This window comes from Lithobates pipiens, unplaced genomic scaffold, assembly GCF_037356315.1.
Source record: "Lithobates pipiens isolate NorthernLeopardFrog02 unplaced genomic scaffold, aLitPip1_a1.2 Scaffold_25, whole genome shotgun sequence".
Lineage (NCBI taxonomy): Eukaryota > Metazoa > Chordata > Amphibia > Anura > Ranidae > Lithobates > Lithobates pipiens.
Genome location: NW_027507787.1, coordinates 225845371 through 225867264, shown reverse-complemented (window position 1 = coordinate 225867264; position 21894 = coordinate 225845371). Strand labels below are relative to the sequence as shown.

General features: G+C 43.0%; 1 protein-coding gene across 1 annotated transcript in view; it reads right to left on the bottom strand.

The window, feature by feature from the left end:
- The window catches only part of LOC143929829 (alpha-2-macroglobulin-like protein 1), a 142993-nt gene that overhangs the window by 20488 nt on the left and 100611 nt on the right, over positions 1-21894 (bottom strand). Inside the window, exons 29-31 of the mRNA XM_077453805.1 lie at positions 19076-19229; positions 13198-13278; positions 6666-6828 (exon numbers count right to left, since the gene is read on the bottom strand). Coding sequence (XP_077309931.1) covers positions 6666-6828; positions 13198-13278; positions 19076-19229 — 398 coding nt within the window. The remainder of the gene's footprint in view (positions 1-6665; positions 6829-13197; positions 13279-19075; positions 19230-21894) is intronic.

Here is a 21894-nt window from a genome sequence, read left to right as displayed (position 1 = left end):
TGACTGATGGGGTGATAATGAAGAAGCAGCAGGAGGGGAAGCACAGATCCACAGAAAAAAGTAGACCCGTGTACTGCCTCTCTTCAGGAACAGCATCCTCTCCAGCAAGGAGAACAGAGAGCAGCACATGAGTGATCACACCAAGTATCCCCCCAAATTTGGAGAGCAAGTACAGATCCACATTCAACCACATTCATTCAGATGGCTGGTGGAGTAATAATAAAGAAACAGCAGGAGAGGTGAAGATAGCACAGAAGCAGAGAGATCCTTGCACTGCAGCTCTTCAGGAATGGCTTCCTCTCCAGCAAGGTGAACAATGAACAGCACAAGAGTGACATCATAAAATATCACTCCAAGTTTGGAGAGGAAGCACAAATCCAAAGAAGCGGGGAGATCCTTGCACTGCAGCTCTTCTTCAAGAACAGCTTTCTATCCAGCATGGAGAACAATGATCAGTACAGGAGTGATATTACCAAGAATCCCTCCAAATTTGATGAGACTACCAGTAAGAGGCCGCAGCGTCTTCGGCTAGTGTTTCTCAACCAGGGTATCATTTGGGTTTCCCGGGGGGCCACAAGCATGAGATCCAGTTTGTCCTGGATCAAAATGGATGAGAGGATCTTGTGATCCAGAGAGACTCTAATGTAATAGGGAGACTCTGTCATGGGGATGCTCTGAGGTGATGGGGGACCTCTGACTCTGTGATTGGGAAATTCTGTGGAAATGGGGGGTCTCCAATGTGTGGGGAGACTTTGATGTGATGAGAGGGACTCTGCTGTGTAGGGGGGACCTCTGGCATAATAAGGCATCTGACATGAAGTTGGGGCTCTAATTTGTGACGTTCAGGTTTCCCAGTGATAAACAACATTCAGGTTTTTTAGATTGTAAATGCTCAATTATTTTTTTTATTCAAATAACAAACATGTTCTACTTATCTGCTCTGTGTAATGGTTTTGCACAGAGCAGCCTCGTTTCTTTTCTCCTTGGGTCCCCAGCTGGTGATCCTTGCTCCTCCCTCCTGAGTGCCCCCAGAGCACTTTTACATGCTTGCTCCCATGTGCTTCACTCTGTGTGTCTATGGAAATGGCTCTGTCATGCCCCTTGCTCCCCCCTCACTGGCTTTGGTTCCTGCTGCTGTCCCTGAGCCAATGAGGAGGGAGAGAGCTGCTGCTTTTGTGCACATCACTGGATTGCTGGGGGGAAGGGGGGGGCTACATGCAGAAGGTTTTTTACCCTAATGAAGAGAATGCATCAATGTAAAAAAGCATTGACTTTAATGTTTTTTACTTTAATGCATGCTCTTCATTAAGATAAAAAAAAAAAACACTCTACATGCATCTCCCACCCCCAGCCCCCCTTTATATTTATACCAGAGCCCAATCTTGATCCAGTGATGTGCACAAGAGCCTTTGGAACCACTGTAATCTTTTATACCTGGGTGTAAGGAACCATGAATCAGGCTGAGACAAAAGTGCAGTAAAAATCACACTATTTAACCACTACAATACAGGGCAATTTCGCCCCCTTCCATCCCAGCCCAATTTTCAGCTTTCATCGCTCTCGCAATTTCAATGACAATTGCGCGGTCATGCTACACTGTACCCAAATGAAATTATTATCATTTTGTTCCCACAAATAGAGCTTTATTTTGGTGGTATTTATTCACGACTACGTTTTTTATTTTTTGCGATATAAGCGCAAAAAAAGAGGAAATTTGGGGGAAAAAATATGTTCTTTTTTCTATTTTAACCACTTGCTTACTGGGCACTTAAACCCCCCTCAGTCCCAGACCAATTTTCAGCTTTCAGTGCTCTCACATTTTGAATGACAATTACTCAGTCATGCAATACTGTAACCAAATGATTTTTTTGTCCTTTTCTTCATACCAATAGAGCTTTCTTTTGGTGGTATTTGATCACCTCTCGGTTTTTTATTTTCTGCGCTATAAATGAAAAAAGACCGAAAATTTTGAAAAAAAATGAATTTTTCTTCGTTTCTGTGACAAAATTTAGCAAATTAGCAATTTTTCTTCATAAATTTTGGCCACAATTTATACTACTACACATCTTTGGTAAAAATAACCCAAATTTTTGCATATTATATGATCTGTGTGAAATTTATAGAGTCTACAAGCTATGGTGCAAATCATAAAGATTGTGCACTGATTTATTGCACGGATGTGCACTGATAAGGCAGCAGATGGGCACAGATGGGCACTGCTTAGGCGGCACAGATGGGCACTGCTTAGGCGGCACAGATGGGCACTGCTGAGGCGGCACAGATGGGCACTGCTTAGGCGGCACAGATGGGCACTGCTGAGGCACAGATGGGCACCGATTGGTACAGATGGGCACCGATTGGCACTGGCTGGCACTGGCTGGCACTGGCGGGCACTGGCGGGCACTGGCGGGCACTGGCGGGGCACTGGCGGGCACTGGTGGTGCACAGATGGAGCACTGGCGGTGCACAGGTGGGCACTGGCGGTGCACAGGTGGGCACAGGTGGCCACAGGTGGGCACAGGTGGGCACAGGTGGGCACTGGCAGGGTAGATCTGGGCACTGGCAGGGTATATCTGGGCACTGGCAGGGTAGATCTGGGCACAGGTCGGGTTTTTATAAGTTTACTGTCACTTCACACACTCACAAAAACCTTCGGTCTCCTCACACCCTATCGCTGTGTGAGGAGACACGTTCGGCAATGGGTGATGATCTCATTTGTTTACATTTGAGATCATCACCCATTGGAGGAGGCGATCGCGCTGTAAACGGCCGCTGTGATTGGCCGTTTACAGCGATCTGTGATTGGCTGTGTCCAGCGGACACGGCCAACACAGATTTTCCCCGATGCGCGCTCCCGGGAGCGCGCGGGGAACTCTTAAAGGGGACGACGTCAATAGACGTAGTCCCGGAAATTGAGATCCGCGCTGTAGACGTCTTTTTACTATAGCGCGGATCTCAAGTGGTTAAAAGAAATCCAATAAAGTCTAATTTTGTCATAAATTTAAGCCAAAATGTATTCTGCTACATGTTTTTGGTAAAAAAAGTTCTGTTAAGTGTATAATAATTGGTTTGTGTGATCACGGACATATGTACGCAAATGATCAAGTACAGATGTGTGCAATCATTGGGACATGTGATTTTAGTGGGACATGCATTTTTTTTATTTGAGGACATGTCTTTTTATTATTTGGGGACATGTGTGGTGACATGTGTATTTTGGTGACATGTGTGTGTACACTGTAGGGTTACACTAGACTGGTGATCAGTGAGTAAAAAGCTGTAAAAACAGCTCATACTCACTGATCATCAGCCGTCTGCAGCGATCTCCTCTCCTCAGCGACAACTTCTGTGTGAGGGGCAGAGCCGATTGCCTTGCAACCAGCTGTTTGTTTTGATCACATGACAGCTGTGATTGGACACGGCCGTCATGTGATCAGGAGGGCCAATCACAGAGCCCTCCTGCCGATCCGAGATGTGCCGTTTCCGGGTGACATGAGCACATCGGGATTGCGCTGCTGTGCGGGCACATGTGCGCGCGATCCCCCTCCTTTTGAAGGACGTTCCTGAATGTCTAGTCAGAAGGAGGCGGCTCCCACCTGGCCGTATATGTACATTGGCCAGGTGGGAAGTAGTTAAACTAGACTAAACTAAACTAAACAGAGCAAACTTGGTCAAAACATAGCCAGAGGTCAGTAACCAGAACAGGTAACATCAAACAGGGTCAGGAACCAGAAGGAAAGTCAGCCAAGCAAAAGTCTTTCACAGGAAAAGACAGCAGAGAGTCTGGATATGTTGGATATGTTGACCAAGGCAAAGGTGCAGAACCTCTGATCCAGGGAGTTTATATAACCAGCAGCTCTAGCTAATGAGCAGGAAATGAAGACCAGGTGAGTCACTAAGGATTGAAGAGTCTAAGCCCTTGTACACACGGTCAGAGATTCCAACAACCAAATCCGTCGGATTTTGTCCGACGGATTTTGTCCGAAACTGTTGCATACACACGGTCGGACAAAGTTGTTGGAAAATCCGACGTGATGACGTTATTTCGTTACAATGGGACTACGTTCATGCTAGTAGCTAATAGCTTTAGTGTAGGAATTTGATCTGAGCATGCCTGGCACTTTGTCCGATCGGAATTCTCTACACATGATCGGAGCATTTTGTCAGAAAATTTTACCAACAAGTTGGAAAACTTGGTCCGTCGGATACTCCGATGGAAACAGTCCGATGGAGACCACACACAGTCGGAATATCCAACAAAACAGTCCGATCGGACACATTCCGTCGGAATCTCCGACCGTGTGTACAAGGGCTTAGGCAATTAACCGACGGCTGAGCACAGAGCTCTGAGAAGGAAGGGCTGAGGCCAGCCCTTACACTGGGTGCCTCAAAATTTTGCATACTTTTAAAGGGTGCATAAATAAAAATAGGTTGAGAAACATTGCCTTAGGTGAATTTTTCCACCAGATATACAGCTATGAGGCTGAAGGCACAGGATTACCAAGGCACACTCACATGTCAAGAAGTGTACTGATATTTTTCAAACAGGATGTCTCCCAATTACACACCTCAAGACAACCTCAATACACTGTTTAATTGGGCTGTATGCCAGATGAGGTTTAATGTTGAGAAATGTAAAGTTATGCACTTGGGGTTTAAGAATATGCATGCATCATACATATTAGGGGGAGTACAACTGGGGGGATCCATAGTGGAGAAGGATCTGGGGGTTTTGGTAGATCATAAGCTCAATAATAGCATGCAATGCCAAGCTGCGGTTTCCAAAGCGACCAAAATCCTTTCTTGTATTAGGAGAGGTATGGACTCCAGAGAGAGAGAGATAATTTTGCCTCTGTACAAATCATTGGTAAGATCTCATCTGGAATATGCAGTTCAGTTCTCGGGAAACTGGAGAAAGTGCAGAGAAGGGCAACCAAACTGATAAGAGGCATAGAGGAGCTCAGCTATGAGGAAAGATTAGAGGAACTGAATTTATTCACTCTTGAGAAGAGGAGATTATGGTCACCATGTAGAAATATATAAGGAGTCCATATAATGAACATGGTGCTGAGTTATTCACTTTAAGGTCATCACAGAAGACACAGGGGCATTCTTTACAGCTAGAGGAAAAGAGATTTCCTCTCCAAATAAAGGAAAGGTTTCTTCACAGTAAGCCCTTGTACACACGGTCGGAGAATCCGTCGGAATGTGTCCTATCGGACCGTGTTGTTGGATAATCCGACTGTGTGTGGTATGCATCGGACTGATTCCATCGGAATATCCGTTGGACCCAATTTTCCAACATGGGTGAAATAATTTCCGACCAACTGGTTCGATCAGACATACTCCGATCATGTGTAGAGAATTTTGATCGGACCAAGTGCCACGCATGCCCAGATCAAATTCCTAGACCAAAGCTATTGGCTACTAGCCTGAACGTAGTCCCATCGTAACTAAATAACGTCATCACATTCTGAATGATCAAATTTTCCGACAACTTGGTCCGACTGTGTGTATGCAACAGTTGGTTGGCAGAATGTCCGACCGTGTGTACAGGGGCTAAGAGCTGTGAAAATGTGGAATAGGCTCCCTCAAGAAGTAGTTCTGGCCAGCTCAGGAGATTGCTTTAAAAAAAGCCTTCTTTCCTAGACACACATAATATATCTGGATACTATTATTTATAGGTAAAGTTGATCCAGGGCCCATCCAATTGTCTCTTGGGGGATCAGGAAGGATTTTTTTCCCCTGCTGGAGCAAATTAAATCATGGTTTGCTAGGTTTCTTTGCCTTCCTTTGGATCAACTGTGGGTATAGGATTGTGTGTATATATAGGATTGTATAATTTTTTTATTTCCCCCTTCTAGTGGTTGAACTGGATAGACTTGTGTCTTTTTTCAACCAGACTAACTATGTAACTATGTAAAGAATTCCAGGCAAAATGAAGATTTTACAATGCTTTAGCAAATAAAAATATATCCAATAAGGGCTAAGATCTTGTTGGAATACTTAAAGTGGTTGTAAATGCTTACACACCACTTTTACCTACAGGTAAGCCTATAATAAGGCTTACCTGTAGGTACTGGAAATATCTTCTAAACCTGTACGGTTTAGAAGATATTTACTATATATGCTTGCTCCAATGTCATCCCGCGTGCATGCCCCAGAGTGACATCACGCGACTCCGGCCAGTAACAGTGCGGGAGTCCACGGCCCCAGAAGGAAGAGGGGCGCAGATGGATGCTTGCTGCAATGGGGACAGCGTAGGCTTCCTTTGCAGGTAAGTGCCACATAATGGGCTACTATGCGTTGCATACTAGCCCATTATGCTTTTACTTTGCAGGGTTTGCAGGAAACAAAAGAGGAAGTAAAACTCATCAGGGTTTACTTACTCTTTAACAGTCTAAGGCCAGTCAGAGATGGATCAAACTGTCCGAATATTAATTCATCTGTGGGCAGGCTGTCAGATTTTTCTTGTGCGTTAATTTCCTTCATTGTATTCAGATGGCGGGGAAACTTCTCGCTGTTGGAATACAATAGAGCAGCAGGAGGGATTGCCCTATCAACACTGGCTGTGTTCATGGGGGAATTGATTTTCTTTTCTTCAACCTGTGGTTGAAAATTGCATAAACTATAGCTTGCTTATAAATTTAAACTATGAATATTACCGTCGCTGATGGCCTTGGCGTCCAGGGCATCGTAGTAGATCTGCCATGTGTCCCATTTTCCAGCTGAAGCTGCAGTATTTAACATGTGAGCTTGGGTCAAAGTATCCTGGCTGTTAAAGTCTGCATTATCAAGACACCTGTTTACACCGTCTAACAACGGTCCCTAGAAAGGAAAGCAGCACATTACAATGTAATCATTTCACATAACTCAGCCTCTATGTAGTGCATACTGCAAGGCCAACATCTCATGTGCTTGTGTTGCCAATCCTGACCTCCTTCTGTAAATGTCAAAAGTTTCTTTTACAATGTACAGTGGGTATAGAAAATAATGCCCTCCACATAAAATAATCATATTTGTTGCTTCGCATCCTGAAATGAAGACAAGCACCGTTTTTTTATCTAGATATATTTACTAGTGCAACTTATAACATCCAAGTAAAGGATATAACACCAACATGTCAGAAAAAAAAAGAAAAATCAAAAACAGAATAACTGAGTTAGAAAAAGGATCACATCCTTATGTCAGTATTTTGTTGAACCACTTTTTGCTTTAATTCCAGCCTTTAGTCTGTTGGGATATGTCTATACTAACTGTGCACATCTAGACTTTGCAATATTTGCCCGCTCTTCTTTGCAGAACTGTCCAAGTTTAGTAACATTTCATGGTGACCGTTTGTAGACTGCAGTCTTCAAGTCATTCCACAGATTTTTCAATGGGGTTTAAGTCTGGGCATGCAAGGACCTTTCTCTCCTTCAACCACTATGTGGTCATTGTTGCTGTATGCTTCGGGTCATTGTTGTGTTGAAAGGCAAACTTTCTTTTCTCTGACAATTTTATGGCAGAAGAGGGCAACAGATTTTCCTCAAGAATTTTGATGGTATTTTGCCCCATCCAATTTCCCTTCTATCCTGACAAGTTCTCCAGTCCCTGCTGCAGAGAAACACCCCCATAACATGATATTACCTCCATGTTTTACTGCATGAATGGTGTTATTGAGATGGTGACCTGTATTGGATTTCCTCCAGGCATATTGTTTGGTGTTCAGGCCAAATTATTCAATTTAAGCCTCATCTGAACTGACCGCCTTTTTCTATGTGGCCTCAGAATCTTCAAGGTGTCCTTTGGCAAAGCTCAGTGGTGACCACATGCAGCCTTTCTTGAGGAGTGGCTTTTTTCTTGCAGTCCTCCCATACAAGCCACACTTGTGGTGAATTTGTGATATTGTTGTTACATGACCACTCTGTCAAAAATTCCTGCAGTGGCTTCAGTGTTTGCTGTAGGCCTCTTGGTAGTGTAGCATCGGCTCCTGAAGAGCACACGCTATGTGTTTTGTTATTTAACTTTTCCTGGAACCACAGTTTGGTTTTGGGTTTAATTACTCTAAATTTTGACCTCGGTACCAGTCTGGCTGGACTGCATGGTGTTCTGCCTGACCATAGGTGGCGCTGTCATCTCTGGCAGGGTTTAGAACGCAGTCTAGTTGGGTGCATTAAGAGTTTATTCTCCCTTGGAACCAGCCCAGTGTGAGTGTCATCTGTGTATTTTGGGGGAAGGTACTTAAGGGGCTGACGTCACGTGCTTTGGGGTTCCGGGCCAGAAGCGCTTTCTGACTGTTTGGTCCTGGTCCTCCTGACCAGCCCCCAGGGCTCTCATGGCCTGGGGTGCGGATCCACCCGACTCCAAGTCTCTGGGGTGGCTGGCCCGAGGCAAAGATACTGAAAGAACGATTCAAAGGTGGTCCGGTGCTGTCTCAGTTTGTGGAGAGGCCCAGCAACTGTGGAAGCATCCAAGGGAGGACTCTTTGGGAGAAGGCCACACAAAGGTTGGCTTCTCAGTAGAAGCCTGGAGGCTAAGTTGAAAGACCCCAAGTGAATCTGGTCTCGGGTGGTATTGTCGGACCGGCTGCAAGATACTGGTGCCATAAGAGGGTTCTATGAGTTGTCTACATCTTTCAGTTCTATTCAAGTGTTCTACAACAAGTCTGTGGCAGAGACTTTATTCAAGTGTTCTACAACAAGTCTGTGGCAGGGTCTTTGTTTGATTTAAACACCCTATTGGTTGCTAGGTCTGGTGAGAGAAGAACTATCCGATAAGGGTGAGGATCCAGCTGTAAATGGCTATTGTCTGGATTTCTTAGTGTGGGAGACTTTTCCCATCTGACGTAGTACTAAGAGTACCTGGACTTTCCTACCTAAACCCTCTAACCCTAATTTGAGAGACTGTGTTCGTTTACCCTTTTTTGCAAATAAAAATTCCTTAAGTGGATCTGGCGTCAGTCTCTGCAGTTCTTGGGCCATCTACCTCAGGAAAGCTATAGATGCACACGAGGTCAAGAAGGTAAGGGTAAGCCCAATTAAATCAGCCGCTCCTTCGGGGGTCATTGCTACAGTAGTCTATCTTACCAGTTTCCTCCTGGCTCTTTCATCCAGTTTGGAGTGACGTCCTGATCCAGGGAGGGTCTGTGTTGTACCAAATGCCTTCTACTTCTTAATAATGGACTTCACTGTGTTTCTAGTCGTTGATAAAGCCTTTGACGTTTTTTTGTATCCATTTATGGACTTGTGCCAGTCCACAACTTTATCTTGGAGATCTTTTGGCAGTGCCTTGCCACCCATAGTTAATTGTTTGCTTCAGTTGCACTAATAAGGACTATAACGCTCCAGGGGAACTCTTTTCATGCTGAGCTAATCAAAATGACTACAGCTGATCACAGTCGAAAGTCAAATGGCTTTGTATGCCATTGAGAAGATGATTAGCTACACCTGATTGAGTTTACAAGTCATTTTAGGAGAGGGGTGATGCTTTTTCCAACTCAGTGATTTTGTTTTTGAACTTTTTACATATTTTTTTCTGACTTTTCTGGTGTTCTTTCACTTGGATGCTATAAGTTGCATTGAGTAAATACAGCTAGATAAAAACTTTGTCTGCCTTGATGTTAGGCTGCAAAGCAACAAAATCTGATATATTTTTTTTTTTTTGGGGGGGGGTTATTTTCTGTATCCACTGTATTTGGAGCTGAACTTCACTGTGATGATAATGAAGTCTGATGACCCCAAACTGAGAAGGGGGAAAAGGAAAAAGAAGTGAGTCTTGTTGCAAACAGTGCTATCCTCATTTCTCCAAAACTCATAAGTCTTTGACAAAATTTTAATTTGATGTCTATGTTGCAAGGGACTACCAAGCCTACCCATATATGCAGCTTCAGCTTTAAGGGGTTGTACCAATATGATGCCTGCAGCTGCAAGCATCAACCTGGTACCGTTTTTAAGAGCGGGCTGTCCACTTTTTAGGGATCACAACCCATGTGGCTAAAAGCCACTTGGCTGTTAAACTGGAGGAATGAGAGGGGATATCCCCCCCTCCCGCCACCTTCTGCCACTCTTACTGGGCCTCCTGACCCGATACACGATCCAGCACTTCCTCCGGCTAGAGAGAGACTGGAACATAGCTGGAAATGGCTTCCTTCCAGTCTTCTTTCTGTAAACCCAAAAGCGACGTCACAAAGTCACTTCCAGTTTACTTGGCTGTCAATGGCGCCGGTTTAAAAAAAAAAAGTGTCAGTATTCAGAATTGCAGTTTTTGGCAATCTGAATACTTTGAAGTGCAAAGGAGGGATATGAGGTCTTTTAGACCCCCGATCCCTTCATAAAGAGTACCTGTCACCACTTATTACTGTCACAAGGGATGTTTACATTCCTTGTGACAGCAATAAAAGTGATCACATTTTTTTCTCTAAAAGTGACAATGTAACAAAATAAATAAATAAATAGGAAAAAAATAAAATTTTTAAAGTGCCCCCACAAGCTCATGCAGCAAAGAAAACGCACATGTAAGGCGCATCCGCATATTGAAACAGTGTTCAAATCACACATGTGAGGTATCGCCACAATTGGCAGGGTGAGAGCAATAATTCTAGCAATAGCTCTCCTCGGAATCTCTATCCTGGTAACAGTTTTTTTTTTTACCGCGCCGCCTATGGAGATTTTTAGGTACCGTAGTTTGTCACCATTCCATGGGCGGGCGCAGTTTCAAACCATGACATGCTGGGTATCTATTTACTCTGCGTAACATCATATTTTACATTATACAAAAAAATTGGGCTAAGTTTACTCTTTATATTTTTTGAAATTCATGAAAGTGTCTTTTTTCCTAAAAAAAAATTGTGCTTGAAAGACCACTGCTCAAATACAGTGTGACATAAAATATTGCAATGACTGCCATGTTATTCTCTAGATTCTCTGATATATATATATATATATATATATATATAATGTTTGGGGGTTTTAAGTAATTTTCTAGCAAAAAATATGGATTTTAACTTGCAAGCAACAAATGTCAGAAATAGGCTTAGTTATGAAAGGGTTAAAGTCCCAGAGCACATAGAACACCCCAAGCACCCAATAATGGTCACTCTGTCTGCTGGTGCTTAGATTGTTGTCCTGCAAGCTGTAAAATATCTGCACATAGTGAAGCAGGGGGTTCAATTACCACATGTAGGATCAATAAATATTATCTAAACACAAAAGCCATGTGTTTTGGTATTTTAATCTCTGTTTGTATTTCCTCAAAATCTATGCAGGAATCCAATAGACATGTGCAATTCTATTACTTCCGAATTCATTTTTTAACGAATTGAGGCAAATTCGGAAATCTGAAAATTCTGAAATTTTAAAATCTGAAATAACTAACTAATAATAACTATTATTAACTATTAAATTATAGGTATTGGAATTCCCTTTCAATTTTGGCTGTTAGTGAACATAACAAATATGAATTTATCTGAAGTTAAGAACTATCTGAAATAACGGATGCCGCATCTAAAACGAATGGGACGTAACAAATTAACAATAACAATAATATAAACTTTTTATTATTATTTATTATTAATTTGTTCCGTTCCATTTGTTTAGATGCGGCATTCATAATTTCAGATCATTCGTAACTTTAGATATAGTCTATACGTTCACAGACAAATTTAAAAGGAAATTCCAATACCTATAATTTAATAGTTATTATTAGTTATTCTTTTGAATTTTTGGTTTTTCTTTCTTATTTTCAGATTTTCGAATTTACAAATTTTTGAATTTACAAATGTATGAATTTTTGAATTTATGAAATGCAATTATAATGAATGTCTCAAATAACGAAACAAAAAAACAAATGAAACAAAACGAAAATGAATCCATTGTGAAACTTTGCCTCTATGCAGGAGCTTCCTGTATTAAAGAGTGCTCACTGCTGCTCTTTCTCCTTGTGCAGAGTGACTGGTCCTGTCTCCGTCACCTCCTATAGTTTTCTGTAGTGGGTGGACATGTTGTGCCCCCCCCCCCCCCCCAGCACAGGCTATATACAGCACAGGCTATATACAGCACAGTGAAGGTGTCAATGTTACTTTTACAAGGTAATCATAGGGTTTGTAAAGGTATTGGCACATGGTTTATTTATATTCTCTGTGGCTATTGAGGAATTTATTTCAATAAAAAAAATTTATGCCTGGAAATCCACTTTAAATCTGCAGCTGTTATCAAAATAATGCTTGTTAATCTTGCCATAAAGGTCCCATAGTTCCTGTTGGGATAGTGACAACCGTCTATCAATTTTCAGTTTTAGGCTTGTCACCCTGTCACTGCATCCCTAGTGAAGACTGCAAACAGTCATGTGAACACACATTGCCCAGACATGGTCTACTGTTACCATCTTTAGGAATCCAATCCAAAGCAATGCAGCTACTGCTTGAGCAAGTGCATGTTGGCTGGAAATGGTAAAAAAAAAAAAAAGAAAAGAGAGAGGCTGGAGGAAAACAGCAGAACTGGGATGCAATTATATTACAATTAAAGTAAGGGGGCAATATAAAGTGAGCCTGATGCATTTTGGGGTTCCAAAAGAGCACTCACTGCCAAACCAGCTGCTGATGAGACATGTGCTTGTAATATCCTAAAATAGTCTAGCAGCAATTTGCATTGGTAAGTCGGCCTTACCTAACCAGAAACTGCCCTTTTGTACATACTCAGCACTCAACTCTAGACATAGCTCCATTACAGAACCATTTATGAAGTATCGTAATAAAACGTGACTACATTAATGTAGAAGAGAATAGCAATCAGTTTGATAACAAACATGACCATGCTATATTGTGCAGCAGTCTAATTAGTCATACTACATATTCTAAGGAGAATATGCATAATATCCATATCTTGTTTGATGTCTATCAAATCATGATTTCAGGGTAATCACACTGGAAGAAATATCATTAAAGGTCTCCAGTTCAATTCTAGCCCATTTCAATCTCTATCCATGATCAAGGGAAAGCTTTTGGATGCCCAAAATGCATTGGATAGTCTTTGGATTTTTCCCTTGACCTTTACTGGAATAAAGTCGTATCTGGACCTTTTTATCAGTGGTATGTTGCTTCAATTTACATTTTTGTCCCCTAGTGTGTGTAACCATTATCTGGCTTTCTAATAGTTGTGGGAAAAACTGGGAAGTCTGTCATTTCTGTTTCTAGTATATCACCGCAAATGATGTACTTACTGCAGCACTATATTTAGGAGAAATTTTCTCCAGTATAGGTGCCGCCATGGCATTGTACTGGATGGTGGAATTAATGTTCACCTGTGAATGAAATACAAAAGTTTAAATGTTTTATCCAATATACATAAATATAACACAAAGCATATAACAATCACAATGTAAGGGTCACACTTTAGGTTGGGTTTACACTATTGGGAATTGAATGCAGGTTTGACCACATCCAATTTGCATAGCAAGAGATTGTGAATGACTCTAAATGGAGCGACCGGTGATAATTGCACAGGAGTCCTGTGTTTCTTTTGGTACATTTCGGGTCCGAAGTCAGCCAAAAATTCAGGCTGAAATCGGACCTGAAACAGTGAACGGAGACGCACCGGACTCCTGCTGTGAACCGCAGCATTCTCCAGTGTGAGCCCAACCTGAAACAAAAAATTCTACAAAAACATAAGCCTTAATGCGGTTCTAAAGGATGAAGATTTTTTTTTTTTTTTTTTTTACCTTAAAACATTCTCTGCATTAAGATAAAAAACATTTTAGTATGCAGCCCCCCTGAGCCCATCTCGATCTTGTGATGTGCACGAAAGCAGTGGCTCTCTTGGCTCTCTCCCTTCTCATTGGTTTAGACGCAGCAGTGGGAGCCATTGGCTCTGGCTGTTATGAGTCACAGCAAATGAGGAGGGAGCAGGGGGCGAGGCTCAAGAGAGAGCAGGCACAAGTGGCCAAATAATAAGAAGCTTGATTTGGGAGCACTTGGCGAGAGGGAGGAGCACCGGTGGGGGAGCTGAGAAGAGGAGGACCGTGGCTGCTCTGTGCATAATCATTGTACAGAGCAGCTTTTTAAAGTATAATTTTTTTTTTCTTTTTAATGCAAACATTTACAATCATTTTAAAGTGGAAGTGAACTCTAAAAGCTGTGGGTATAAAAATTACGGGACTATACACCAGTATTGAATGTGGTTTCCCTGTAGCTAATCTTTACTTATTGCTGATTTACCTTGACTTGTTATGCACTTTGTCTCTATGTGGAGGTGGCCATATTGGCAAAGGCATGGCTTTGCTTCCTCATGTCAGATTCTCTAGCAAAGAGGGCAATGAGTTGCCCATTGGAGACATCACCAAATGTCCTGAGATTAGCAGTCATATTCAGCAGTACCATAGATCTCGCACTGCAGATACATAGATGCCAACTGTCCTGGATTTGCCGGGACAGTCTTGCATCTCAGTGCTCTGCCCTGATGTTCTTGATGTCCTTGAAGTCCTGAGCTTTGTCTCCCTTATCTATGTTTCTGCATGTGCACAATAGCAATAGCAAAGTCAAAGGCATTAACTGATGGAATCATAGCCATGAGCTCCCACATATTTTTTTCGAAAACCTTTTTTTTATTTTCTGAACAAACAGAACAATACAGACGCATAACAGCTCAGCCAACATCTGGTCATCAACAGGGAAAGTACCCACGCAGGGGTCACAAAGTATTGTTATAATATCAAAAAACATTTGAATATCTATGACTACTGTAGTATAATAACAGCAATAGATTGTCAAAGCTATTGCTCCGTGGGGGGACTAACAATAAGCTAGCTCACCTAGATTCTCCCACGAACCCAGGTTGGTCTATTAGGATGCTAAGGAGGGCCAACATATCTCAGAGAGGTTACTTAATTTGTTGCAGTGGAGGGTTCTGCTAACCCCTTACTCTAGACTCTTTCATGTTTTTTCGGACAGCCTCTGTGTGCATAGGTGTCCCTGTAAAGGGGTATCACATTGTTAACAAGTAATTTCCATGGGCCTATAGGGGGAGGAGTCTTTCACTTCCAGCATAGGACAATGGATTTCCTGGCATAGAACAGCAGGAGACCCACCAGGTCCTCCACCAGCCCCAGTAGGCATATTTATGGGGAAGGAGCAATAGAGATACTTAGCAGATCATTCACCTCTGAAAGAATTTGCAACCAGAAACCTGCAATTACCGGGCAGGACCAAAAGATGTGGATATAGTCCCCGGGAGCATGGTCACAACGCCAGCATTTCAGGGAGAGAGAAGACCTCATCTTGTGCACCGAGCGTTAGTAAGATATGCCGTATGGACAATCTTATATTGAATGAGGCGGTCTTTCAAGGAAACCAGTGGCTCCCACATATTTAAAGAAAGAAAAACTGGAAACTGCAAGCAGTTGAGGGGTGTTGGCGGCATGGCCCCAGACACTTGAAATGTGATAGAGGTAATAACTATAGCAACAATAAAACCAGTAGGGATGCGGCCTGCGTAAACCCCATATGGCTGCTTTTGGAGTTTTGGGTGGGTGGTTGGGGGTACAGTAAAAATGCAACTTATCCACCTGTTGCTAAGAGGATGTTGCTAAAACAGGACTAGTCACTACTGCTCACGATCACTGGAGGAGTGAGCTTTCAAACACTGAGCTTAGAGCTGCTGCATCAGGGAAGAGAAAGCATGTGGGAATGGGGGGGGGGGGGGGGGGGGCATAGGTGAATCAGAGAAAGAGCTTGAGTCTGGGATGTGAAGGTAGATAGTAAGAGCAGGAACTCTCTTGGCAACATCCTAGTAATGTGCTGGGAGTATTCCAATTAGGGTTCATGAGGTACATAAATGGCCTACATCTATGGCAATGGCATTATTCAACTTTAGTCAGAGATGCACAGTTTGTTTTTTATCTACAGGCCCTGCCTATACCTGCATGGGCAGTTTTTTGGTAAAGACGAACTAACCCATTAAAGACTAGTAGGCTGCAATATACAAGGACTGTACTGAAAGTAATGCAAAGGTGGGCATAACTTTTATGAACTTACATAGGTGATTCAAGTTTCACATGTTGATAGAGTAACTCTTCCTCTATAGTAACTATTCTTCTTCTTTGCATGTAAATAATGGATTTCAAATGGAAGCAACGTGCTGTCATTTTAGTTCTTGGTGAAGGAGGGGTACAGGCTGTCTGACATCAGACATCTCCGATATAGAATGTTTACTGAGATGACACCATTGATAAGAGCAATGTCTTGTCATTGGTGGCTCTTCTCAATGGTGTCATGTAAGTAAACATTCTGGAGATTTCTCTGGATGTTGGACAGTGTGCACCCTTCTTCATTAAGAACTCAGCAATGGCACAATACTTCTGCTTCAGTGGCGTAACTAGAACCTTCAGGGCCCCGATGCAAGAAACCATGAAGGTTCCCCCTGACCCCTGGACAGGGCCCTTTCCTCCGGGCCCTGTGGCGGAAAACAACAGGACCCGGTCGCAAGTGGGTGGCTGCATGTAAAGGAACCAATTTTTCCATTTCCCCCTGCTTATCCTCCTCTCCCTCCCGCAGGCATTCAGCGGCTGCTGGAGGAAAATGGAGCGATTGGTTATTCTATGTCAGTGTTTCTCAATCTTTTTGCAGTCAGGGCATCCTTGAAGTATACCCCTAGGTTAATGGGGCGGCACTGCAACCATCCCGCAACTGTGTACATTGCATGCAGTTGCAGCATAGTGATGATACATTTATGGGGTTAAAACAGGCGGTCAGGAGGCAACATATTGCCTCTTTACCGGCTGTCAGAGGAACAACATTTTTCTACTGGTACTATAAAAAAATCAGTTCTGATTGTACACATACAGGGGGTCAGGATTCAATGCGCATACATAAAATGTGCATACATACATGTAAACACACACATACACACATATACATACATACATACATACATACATATATATATATATATATATATATATATATATATATATATATATATATATATATACACAGTATAAATAAACGTACATATGCACACACATAAACACATACAACATACACACATGCGCACACATACATACATACATACATACAGTCTTTTAAAAATCGGCAGTGCTTTACCTCACCTCTTCCTGCCGGGTACCGCACTGTAGGGGGAGACAAAGAGCACAGCACACACTGTGCTTTCACTTTACATGCAATCAGTGTGACCAGCTCCCTGCACATTGCCGATTACATCTCAGCTGAGGATCGGGGAGCTCGGTCTCAGCCACCCTTGCCGCTCCTCCTATCGAGGTATACAGGGGGCACGGTCACTCCCACCACTGTTCTGCTTGAAATCCATTATTTTACGGCAAGAGCTACTATAGAGGAAGAGATGCTCCAGCACCATGTGAAATTTGAATGACCTACAGTAAGTTCATAAAATTAGTTATGCTCACTTTTCCATTACTTTCAGTACAGCCCAACTTTTTTATGAACTTGCATAGGTCATTCAAATTTCACATGTTGGTGGAGTAACTCTTCTTCTTTTTCACTGCAGGTAAATAATAGATTGCATGCAGAAGCAATATGTCATTGACATCCACAGAAGTCTACAGAATGTTTATGGAGAATGCCATTGAGAAGAGTCACCAATAACCAGTGTTGTGGAAATTTTATGAAGATGTATTTTAAAATGTATTTTCATAAGTGTCTCCCAATGTTAGTACTCCCGCAGCCCGCTCTAAAGAGCTGACTGGGGCAGACTGACGCTGGTTGAGATCCGTTTGGTAGTGAAAAGCTCCTTGGAGATGTAGAGAAGTGTTTGCGGAGTGAGGATATGTCCGCCAGCTAAGGGCTCCTGTGTGATGCACAGAATGATCATCTGGTGGGAGGTGTGTTCACACTGCAAAGACATTATCGGTTTAACGAATGTGTGCTTGTGTCGCCCCTGTGTGCCTGATCAACATATTTGTGGCCCCATGAGCATACACCTGCAGATAATCTCTCGTCCACAAAGACAGTAGACTAGTCCGGGTATGCGTTGTTCTCTGGAACAACGTAGAAAAAGGATTGCTATCTGCGAAAATACTGGAGTCTTTTGGGTTGTTATGGTCAGAGATGGAGTCCATGTTTGGAAGCCATGTGGCTTCTAAAAACATGCATGCACCCTGTCTCTACTCACGCCCATAAGACTCCTGTAGTCATCGTTCATTGGTTGTTGTATTGTTTGTTGTATTTCCTGTGTTGAAAGTCATGTCCTTATTTGGTTACTTCCTGTGATGTAATTTTGTATTGAGGAAAAGATTGGCTGTTGTAGCCATCGCTTCCTGTTTGTCATAGCTTTTGTGATGTTGGAAATAAAAGCAAGGGGGACTGCTCAGAAAGGCAGGCATGCTGATGGAATTGAGAACGTGAGCTAAGGTTGATGTCTCTTCACTTGGGGAACAGCTGAGGCATGGAATGATAGGTAAGGTACATTATATCATTAGACAGAATGTGTGCTTAGGAGCACAGGAGATATGGCTGTATGCATAGTGTACAGCCAAATTTCCATGGACACTAGGCATTGCTCTTATCAATGGTGTCTTCTCAGTAAACATTCTATATCGGTGATGTCTGATATCAGACAGCCTGTACCCCTCCTTCATCAAGAACTCAATGACGACAAGTTGCTTCTGCTTAAAATTCATTATTTATCTGCAAACAAGAAGAGTTTCTATAGCGGAAGAGTCACTCTACCAACCTGTGAGATATGAAGGACGTATGCACGTACAGCCCTCATATTATATTTTTGATTTTGGGTTTGGATACATTTTTCTAACTCAAGCATGTGTTCATTTTACTGGTGTCAATGAGCCCTTATACCACGTTCATTGGGAACAAACACATCCTCATTTTTAGTATCTTCTAGGCTGTTGGGAACCTGGCGATTTCTGGCTTTCCCATTGCCATTTTCCTCAGATAATGTTCTTTCTTAGGGCCCCCTTTCACACTGTCTGTTGGCCCTGAGTGGGCAAAGTGATAGAATCTATTTAGTCAAAAGAGAACTTGATGGCATTGTACTCATTTTTTCTACATAAAAAGCTTGCTGAGATCTATGGATTTCATTAAAGAAAAAATTGTTAGCATTGCACTCACCTGGTTGATGGACCAGTACCCTTCAGGGTTAAGGCAGCCGCTTTCCAAGTCCTGTGTTCTGCTTATGTATAAGAGGGTTTGGGTTACCATGCCCTCATCAATATAAATGTATGGGTCCAGATGGGAAATTGTGCGAAGACTTAACATGGTTCCCCTGAAAAAAAAAAGTAGAAAATCCATAATTGTGCCAACTCTCAATCTCTCTGCCCTTCAAAATGAGGCCAATTCTGATGCCCCGTACACACGATCGGATTTTCCGACAACAAAACCGTGAAATTTTGTTCGAAGGTTGTTGACTCAAACTTGTCTTGCATACACACGGTCACACAAATGTTGGCCACCAATTACAGTTTTGGGCTTAAAAAAAAAAAAAAAAAAACAGTAAAGTTAGCCCAATTTTTCCATAATGTGAAAGATGAAGTTACGCTGAGTAAATAGATACCTAATATGTCACTCTTCAAAATTGCACACGCTCGTGGAATGGGGCCAAACGTCGCTACTTAAAAATCCCCATAGGCGACGATTTAATTTTTTTTTTACTGGTTATATGTTTTGAGTTACAGAGGAGGTCTAGGGCTAGAATTATTGCTCTCGCTCTAACGTTCGCAGCGATACCTCACATGTGTGGTTTGAACACCGTTTTCATATGTGGGCGGGACTTACGTATGCGTTCGCTTCTGCATGCGAGCACATGGGGACAGGGGCGCTTTAAAAAAAAACATTTTTTTTTATTGTTCATTTTACTTTATTTATTTTAGTTTGACATTTTTTTCCCCAAAAATAATTTTTTTGATCACTTTTATTCCTATTACAAGGAATGTAAACATCCCTTGTAATAGGAATATGGCATGACAGGTCCTCTTTACAGTGAGATGTGGGGTCAATAAGACCCCACATCTCACCTCTAAGCTGGGAAGCCTGAAAAAAAAAAAAAAAGATTCTGTCTTTGATCGTATTAGCGATTCGGTAGAAGCACCGGAGGGCGGCGGGAGGGGGGGGGGATGTCTATGGCTGGGTATTGCAGGGTATCACCGACTATGGCTGGGTATCTCAGAGTATGGCGTTGCAGAGTATTGCATTGCAGGGTATTGGCGGGTGTTGCAGAGCATTGCAGAGTGTTGCAGGGTATTGGCGGGTGTTGCAGAGCATTGCAGAGTGTTGCAGGGTATTGGCGGGTGTTGCAGAGTGTTGCAGGGTATTGCAGAGTGTTGCAGGGTATTGCAAAGCGTTGCAGAGTGTTGCAGAGTATTGCAGAGTGTTGCAGGGTATTGCAGAGTGTTGCAAGGTGTTGCGGAGTGTTGCAGGGCATTGCGGAGAGTTGCAGGGCGTTGCGGAGTGTTGCAGGGCGTTGCGGAGTGTTGCAGGGCGTTGCGGAGTGTTGCAGGGTGTTGCGGAGTGTTGCAGGGCGTTGCAGAGTATTGCAGAGCGTTGCAGGGTATTGCAGAGTGTTGCAAGGTGTTGCAGAGTGTTGCAGGGTATTGCAGAGTGTTGCAGGGTATTGCAGGGTATTGCAGAGTGTTGCAAGGTGTTGCGGAGTGTTGCAGGGTATTGCGGAGTGTTGCAAGGTGTTGCGGAGTGTTGCAGGGTATTGCAGAGTGTTGCAGGGTATTGCGGAGTGTTGCGGAGCGTTGCACGGTGTTGCGGAGCGTTGCAAGGTGTTGCGGAGCGTTGCAAGGTGTTGCAGGGTATTGCGGAGCGTTGCAGGGCATTGCGGAGTGTTGCAGGGCATTGCGGAGTGTTGCAGGGCAATGCAGAGTGTTGCAGGGCAATGCAGAGTGCTGCAGGGTAATGCAGAGTGCTGCAGGGTAATGCAGAGTGTTGCAGGGTATTGCAGAGTAATGGGGGTATTGCAGAGTAATGGGGGTATTGCAGAGTAATGGGGTATTGCAGAGTAATGCAGAGTAATGGGGGTATTGCAGAGTAATGCAGAGTAATGGCAGGGTATTGCAGAGTGTTGGCAGGGAATTGAGGGGTTAATTTTCGGTGCGCAGCGATGTGGGCACTGCAGATGCAGCCCACATCGCTGCTGACACCGATCTCTTCCCCCTCCGCTGTACCGATCGGTACACAGAGGGGGAGGGAGGAACCGGCGTCATAACATGACGCCGGTTTGTTTACAAGTGATCACTCCGTCATTTGACGGAGCGATCACGTGGTAAACGGCCGCGCTGAGCAGCCGTTTACCGCCACGGATGCTCTCGAGTGCGCGCCCCAGGGGGTGCGCGAGAGCAGAATTCTGGGAGGCCGTTAATTAACGGCCTCTCAGAGTTAAACAACCGCCCTGAAGCCGTTAATCGGCAATGGGCGGTTGTTAAGTGGTTAATGAATCTTAGTGCACAAAAACACAACATAATACCCACATTTTGCCTAGATAGATAGATAGATACCTAACATGTCAGGCTTAAAAAGTGCACACCCCTGTGGAATGGCAACAAACTACAGTGCATTACATTATCAATAGACAAGATATTAAAAGCCTTTACAGGATAACAGTTTAGCGTTATACAGGTTTGGGTCTAGAATTATTCCTCTCGCTTTAGGGTTTGCTGCGATACCTCACATACTGTATGTGTTGCAATCACTGTTTACAAATACAGGTGTGTGTGTTTGCATTTACTTGTGAGCACAGGGGGAATGGGGGGCACTCTAGCACTTTTGTTTTTTCATTTTATTATTTTATTTACATACATTTTTTTACACTGTTTCTGTAATTTTTTTTTATGAACTTTATTTCTATCACAAGGGATGAATAATATCCCTTGTGATAGCACGAGCAGTGGCAGGTACTCTTTAATTTACAAACCAAAACCAGAAGTGAC